Consider the following 7,738-nt stretch of genomic DNA (forward strand, 5'->3'; position numbering starts at 1 on the left):
GGATAAGATTCTTGGTTCTTACTATATTCATCCGAAGATGTAACATTACTTAATAAGCACTTATCCGAATAAGCGTTTGATAAACGACCCCTTGATAATAACAGCCAATAAACCAGAGTGCCAATGATGTAATTAACTCCTATAATATTGAAAAAGTTAGTTTATATTTAATTAAATTAAATAATAATCATATATAAAAGTCATATGCAGTTTGACGAATAATTTTATAATTAAACTTTGTATAAACGGTTGTAAATATGTTTGATTAAAAAAAAGGGTATGGTTTTGGTCAAAATCATCGATGGTCGAGAGAGAATAAGCATCGTTGCATACGAGTCAAAGCGGCCGCGTCCTTTAAACGCAGCTTTTTGGGCTTACCTATGCTTGCTTAAAAAAATACTCGTATCCACCAAATCCAACACCACCCACCTCTCTCAACAAGATGCAGATATTCGTCAAAACCCTAACCGGGAAGACCATCACTCTCGAAGTCGAGAGTAGCGACACCATCGACAATGTCAAAGCCAAGATCCAGGTTTCATTCCATCACACAGATATAACTTTTTCATACTTGACGTTTTCGTTTTGAATGGTCAATTGTGGATTTTGATACTTCTGATATTAATTCGAATTGCTTCCAGTACTGAAGATGATAGAACTAGGGTTTTGATACTTCGTGATTACTTTGAGTATATTTGTAATACAGAGTTTTTTTTAGGTGGATTTAGGGTCGTATTCGTATCACATCTTGTTTATCTGTTGTGATCACATGTATTTTACTCGTGTCTTGTGTGTTTTCTGTTTAAGAGTATGTCGGCTCGTTTATTTTGGAAAAAGGGTGTATTTTTATGCTTATCGAGTTCTAACGATTCATGTAATCCCTTTTTCAATATTCTTGGTGTTGCTTCGTCAACGTAGTACTCCTGTGAATTCTGTGCAACTTGGAGTAGATTTTGATCATGTCCTATACAAACTATGTTGCAAACAGAGAAATTTTGGTGTAGATGTGTATAAAAGTTGGTTTTTGTTGATATGGTAGTGATGTGTCTCATTTCTCCCGTGCTTCTCTAGGCAGGGACTCACTGTATTCCTTGTTGTAAGGAGGATTAACTACTTTCGATATGCTTTCATCCCTCCTCTCAATTATGTGGATTAATTGCAATGCTCTTGTAAGTTTGTTGCTTCAGAGTAGGTGATAAGCCATGGATTGTTTGCATTTTGAAGGACAAAGAGGGTATCCCTCCAGACCAACAAAGATTGATTTTTGCTGGCAAGCAATTAGAGGATGGACGAACACTTGCTGATTACAACATCCAGAAAGAGTCAACACTCCATCTTGTTCTAAGACTGAGAGGAGGAACTATGATCAAGGTTAAGACTCTTACAGGGAAAGAAATTGAAATTGACATTGAACCAACTGATACAATTGATAGAATCAAGGAGCGAGTTGAAGAGAAGGAAGGAATCCCTCCGGTGCAGCAAAGGTTTACCTTTCTTATGCTCCACCATTAATCAACTGCATTAAACATTTCTTACCTTTTCGAATGGAAAAAGGGAACAAACAAAAAGATCCATTTTTTAATGATCTGGTGATATCCTATAACTTTTTGGAAGTTCAATTTGTTGCTGATTGGTATGAATTTATAGAATATCTGAAAAGAAAAATACACTCTATATGTTATTAAGGTATTCAAGTAGTATATGTTAATGGATTGATTGTTGCTACCCACCCTTAAGATTTAAGAACTTAATATGAAATAGTTGATGCATACTTAATCTACCTACCTGGAATCAATTTTGGATGCAGTCCATGCATTGCTTTATAGTGTATCCCATATTGAACTAACCATATCCACTTATTAAGATCATCTCAGTTGAACTCACACTGTTGTAGGGTCAAGCTAAGTTGCAAAGTGCTAGCAAAAAAATATCATATACATCTTTTAAATACTATTATACTTGATACATGGTAGCTCTAGACACTAGGATTCTTTAATTTCATCGTAGTTCCAACGAATCTTCTAACAGTTATAATAGTATTGGTCTCTGTGTATCTTTTTCTTTGCTCAGCATTCACCTTTTTAGCGGTACAGCTGAGCAAGTGTTTGCTCAAAGTCCCTTCTTTGTTCTTTGCTCTAAAATTTAGGCAGGATTTCTTTTGGTCCATTGACAACTTCATTTCTTGGACCCCATTTATATATGTTTTGGTTAGAAATAAAGATTTGACAATGGGTATCAATTACTTAATGTGAGGGGAAATAGAGGTGGGATCCACATCATGGAGAATGGAGAAAACGGTTATAAGTAAATGGTACATTTCAAAATTTTGAAATGACAGAAGCTCCTAGGTCATTTTTGGGACTCGAAACAAAATAAAACTAGAAGAATGCAAAAGCCCATGTATGAGGCATGAGTCACAACTGGTTTGATTGACACAAAAATGCTTGTTGGGCTACAGGGTTCAGTGCTGAATTTGAGTGCAAAATGATGAATAAGTTGTTTTGACTATATGTGATATACATACAACTATTTGCAACTAAATTTATAATTAATGGAGTACCAATTAATCATATTGATAACATAAGGATTGGCTAAGACGGTTACCTAACAACTGTCAATTCTTTACTTATCTATCCACAACAGGCATTATTTTTTATAAATGCTACAATGTGACCAAAATAACCCAGCTCCAAAGATGATGCTACTTGATCTTATATCCATCAGCTAGGGAGAAAAAGGAATATTAAACTCTCTGCACTTTCAGTGATCTCTTCCTTACCTTTGCCCTGATTTCAGTCTCAAGTTTCATAACAATTGAACCATTTCAGTATGCACTGAAATCTGAAATATCTTTCTCATCGTCTTGTGGTCATGATGCATTGAACAAGAAGACAAAGAAGAAGAAAATCCAAACACAAACTTGAAACTGAAATCTGAAATGTTTCCCTCATTGTCATGTGGTGATGCCGTGATGATGTATTGAACAAGGAGGCAAAGAAGGAAATCTAAACATGATTTACTTGAAACTGCATAAATATTGAGAAACCATTACTAATAATTTATTCAATCACAAAAGGTGAAACAACCTCAGATTGATATCAAGTGAATATTCAAGAGGGATGATTTTGAGTAAAAATGAATTGCTTCCTCAAACTCCTTTTGTTTTGAACCTGATGCACTTAACGAAGAGAAACACACATTGAGTTGAATTAGTAGATTGTTAGCAATGAGGGTCTCCAATAGAGGTGGCTTATAAAGGATTGGCAGATAGTGCTGACAGCTGCTGGTGTAAGGACTAGAGAGTATGAATAGGGTTTTGATACACAGGTCACAGATGATGACAAGAATAAAGGGTGGAGAGAGAGTATCTTCTTCCTTGCTTTAATCCCTTACCAATATATATTAGTTTTTTGGTATTACTGATTAAAAATTGGGTTATTTTGGTTGAATCATAAAATTGAAGATAGCCTTCTGCCTACATCTGTGAAAAGGGTTTGTAGCTGTAGGATTTGATTTGGATAGTTTTAGATGACCTGACTGTAAATAGATTATATTGGAATAGCATCGTCCTGAAACTAAATCCAAGCAGTATCTAGGTTTACTAGTGTTTGCTAAAGTGATCCCGTGTTGTTTCTCTCTGAATTACCATATAATTTTCTGTGATGAACAATAAGAGTGACTCATTAAAATTGAGAGTAACTTTGCCCTTTCTCTCTCTATGCTATCATTGGTGATGTGACTGAAGGAGTGGAGTGCCAGAAAAAGAGCTGTTTCTCTTTTCAGGTTTCTTTCATGTTAACTGATTGGGCCATTCGAACCTGTTTATGACTGGACTGGCAGAGACTCCCTTGTCATATGAAAGCGATTATAGACCAGTGATAGGCTTATTTACATATAAAAGCGATAATAGATTTTCTTAAGTTTTACATCTCAAAGCAAATGACTTTGGAACAGTGTTCCAAGTGTCAGAGCTATATGGTCAGGTGACCTTCTAGCGCTTAATCACCTAAGTGAGCCTAAACATAAGTAGTTTATATATACTATGATTATCTCCATATTATGTAAACCTATGACAAGTAAACCTTGATTCTATATTATTTTGACACTGTTACTTTTCTAAATGTATAATTTCGTCATGCTACTAATGCGACTCAGATAAGATTGAAATTTTGCTAGCATTATTTCATTTGGTGAAGGGCGCTGATTACAGTTGTGCAGTTCAGTTTACACATTGAAATTTTTGCTAGCAATATTTCTAACCATTGGCATTTTGCATACACAAGGCGCTAAGGTGCTTAGGTCATACCTGCGATCATTTTTGGTTTTGATTGAGTCCATAGTTAGAGTGCTGCAAGACTAACATATATGCCTTATACAAAAACACATGCTTGTACCCGAGTGCAGTCCTAACATGTGAAAGCTTGAGCATGAACTTCAATTCTTATCTTCCTGTCATGCACTAGAAGATATGCAGCAATTTTACTTGCTCATGAAATCAGCAACTCATTTTTTGTCCTTGCATTGATTTAAAATCATGAATTTTTAACTAATTGTTAAGACATACATGTTTTAACTATTGCACCAGTTAATGAAAAGGCTTCTAGAAGATTAGATCATGAATGATGGTACTTTTGTAAGGGTGTTAAACAGCAGGAAATGGGGCTAAAATGAATTGTGTTGGTGCAGGCTGATTTATGCTGGGAAACAGCTTGCAGATGACAAAACAGCAAAGGACTACAACATTGAAGGGGGGTCTGTACTTCATCTAGTTCTTGCATTAAGAGGTGGTGGTAATCTTTAAAAGATGCCTGCTAATGCTATGTTATCAAAGTTTACATAATTGAGCTCACACTCGATGATATATTCCATGTGGGTCCATAATGAGACGTCGATTGCCCCATGACAATGTGATTTGTATTTGTATTTATACTTGAGATTTGGTGCATTTTATTCTGCATTGCTTTTTGAGGGCTTGGAAATATGTTGTCTCCTCTTTTTTATGTTCCCTGGTCCTGAAATCTTTGATGGAGGTGGTTTTTCATGCTATATGTGAAAACAAAAACATGGTGGGTCTTTGCGGATGGCTGAACCAATTGTCTAATTTCTAGGGACCATCGTGATCAACCTACCAGGTGAGCCAGCTATGGCTCATGAAACCAGTTGGTGAATGAGTAGGCTTGCATTTTGTGTTCTCTATGGGTGCATTTGGTACATTGCTCATGACATAATAGAACATAGATCATTGTTCCATGTTTGACAACACTTTTATAGGGAATAGAGTGGAACATGAGTGTTCCACCCCTCCATGGACAAAGTGGAACATATCTACATTTTACCAATATAACCTTAAAATATAACAATTCTTTTTTAAAACGCCGAATACGCTTTTGCTTTACATTCTAATCATTTTTTAAATTTTATTAAATATTAATGAATAAAAAATAATATAGAAAATATATAAAATAAAGATTAAAAACTATAAGTCTTTTATTTTGATGTTATTTTAATTTTTTTGACGAAAACTTTCTAGTGATATATGTTTTAAAAGGAGCAAATTACATGAAAAAAAACAACGTACTTTAACTTGATTTTTATTTTGGGTAATGTATTTTCAAAACTTTCATTTTGGTACCTAAGATGTAAAATTTTAAAAATTTAGGTACTCGGGTAACAAGTTGAAGTATTAACCTGTTACCATGCTAATGTGACGAGTAATGGGATGAAATTGGATTGAATAGTAAATGATACTTAATTGTATACCACATCACTTGACACATCAGCATGATAGCCGATTAATCCTTCAACCAATATCTGAGTACTTAAATGTTTAAAACTTTACATTTTAGGTACCAAAATAAAAGTTCTAAAATATGTTACCCAAAATAGGAATCAAGTTAAAGCATGTTATTTTTTTCATGTAATTTGTCCTTTTAAAAATAATTATTTTATTATAATTTAATAAAGGGCAAAATGCGCAAAATAGCAACCTACTTTCACAAATTTCCTTATTATAGCATTCTACTTTCAGTTTTTCTTATTACAGCAATGTACTTTTAAAATATTTTTTATTAGGGCATTGTACTTTAAAAAATTTACCCATTATAGCATTGAGTAACCTTTTAAATTAAATTTACCTATTATACCAGGTTTCTTTGCCACTTCATCGTCCACGTAGGCTGTACACTTGTACGATAGTGCTGAGATGACATTTTTTATTACAGCATTGTACTTTCAAAATTACTTTATTATAAAATTACTTTACTATTGATTCAGATTTCAGACTTCAACACCATCTTTTATTAATCAAAAGTAAGACTTCGAACTTCAGCACCTCTTAAAAAAAACAAACTATCACCTTAGTTTTGCCTTCTCTTAACCATCGACACAATACCGGACCCCATTACCCAAAACCTACCGACCTCCCATTTATCATGTACACACTTACACACGCCCCACCGAGACCCATCTTACCGGCGGTGAAACCCAACACAAGCTGCACATCAGCTGCAACTATTTTCCACTCTCTTCTTTGGGGTCTCATGTCTTTCAGGTTCTTCTTAAGATTACACCACTACATATATAGACATATATATATGTATATATATGTCGTCACACAAACCCAACTAACAAATAAACAGTGCAGGCGCACGTTGTTTCGAAAAATTAAGTTAACAAAACATTTGTACTTGAAGCCTCACAGATTATCAGAGAAGGAGATCCGGTCCAAAGAATGGTGTTTGTAGTTCATGGACGAGTTAACAGAAGTCAATGGCTAAATCGAGGGATGGTTGCAACGAGCATATTGGAGTCCGGAACTTTCTTCGGAGACGAGCTACTCTCGTGGTGCCTTCGTATTCCATTTATTGACCGTTATCCTGCTGCAACTGCAACATTCACCTGTGTCAAAGCAACAGAAGCGTTTGCGCTAGATGCAAAGCATCTAAGCGATGAGATTGAGTCGATTAGGGTTTAAATTTGATCAGGAAGAAGATGGTGAGAGTCGATTAGGCCAAAGAGGAACACGATGTGTGCGATTGAGGGATTGAGGGATTGAGGGTTTGTGGGTGAATGAACAGTCATCAAGAAGAGGAAGAGAAGGAACTGTCTAAACAATGAGAGGGATGAAGGTTTTTCATTTTCAAAAATTGTTTTTTACATTAATTTTTTTTAAATGACAAGTAGGATATCCATGTGTAACATGTTATCCTACATGGTTTCCATGTCATTTTAAATTTGCCACGTCAACAAAGAAAAACCTGTTCAAAAGGTAACAGGTTACCCAATGCTATAATGGGTAAATTTTTTAAAGTACAATGCCCTAATAAAAAATATTTTGAAAGTACATTGCTGTAATAAGAAAAACTGAAAGTAGAATGCTATAATAAAGAAATTTGTGAAAGTAGGTTCCTATTTTGCGCATTTTGCCTTTTAATAAATTAGATAAATTAATCAAAATATATAAACAACTTATTTTTGATAAATTGATCATTTTATTTATTTTGTTTTATTTTTCGTATCAAATGCAGCGTATATGGTTTGGGACATGTATATGGATCACTAGCAAGCCTTGCAACTAGAGGTGGGCACGGCCATGAGATTGGTTCTCTTTGGTCATTAAACAATCGGTACCTTTAAAACGCAATCGGAAGTTTAAAGCCATGGATCTTTTTAGTATTTTACATAAACTTAACATATGTGAACCTTGTTTTTAATAAAATGTGTGTTTCAAATAAACTTA

General features: G+C 34.6%; 1 protein-coding gene across 1 annotated transcript; it reads left to right on the forward strand.

Annotated features, from left to right (window-relative positions):
• The first annotated feature begins 342 nt into the window (after positions 1-342).
• On the forward strand, positions 343-4,975 carry LOC112514726 (ubiquitin-NEDD8-like protein RUB2). The gene is made up of 3 exons (XM_025121329.1): positions 343-535; positions 1,225-1,484; positions 4,687-4,975. The coding sequence occupies exons 1-3, from the start codon at positions 443-445 to the stop codon at positions 4,799-4,801; spliced, it is 468 nt and encodes a 155-aa protein (XP_024977097.1). The 5' UTR covers positions 343-442; the 3' UTR covers positions 4,802-4,975.
• Positions 4,976-7,738: the final 2,763 nt, after the last annotated feature.

This window comes from Cynara cardunculus (assembly GCF_001531365.2).
Source record: "Cynara cardunculus var. scolymus isolate 2C chromosome LG 1, CcrdV1, whole genome shotgun sequence".
NCBI classification, from domain to species: Eukaryota; Viridiplantae; Streptophyta; class Magnoliopsida; order Asterales; family Asteraceae; genus Cynara; species Cynara cardunculus.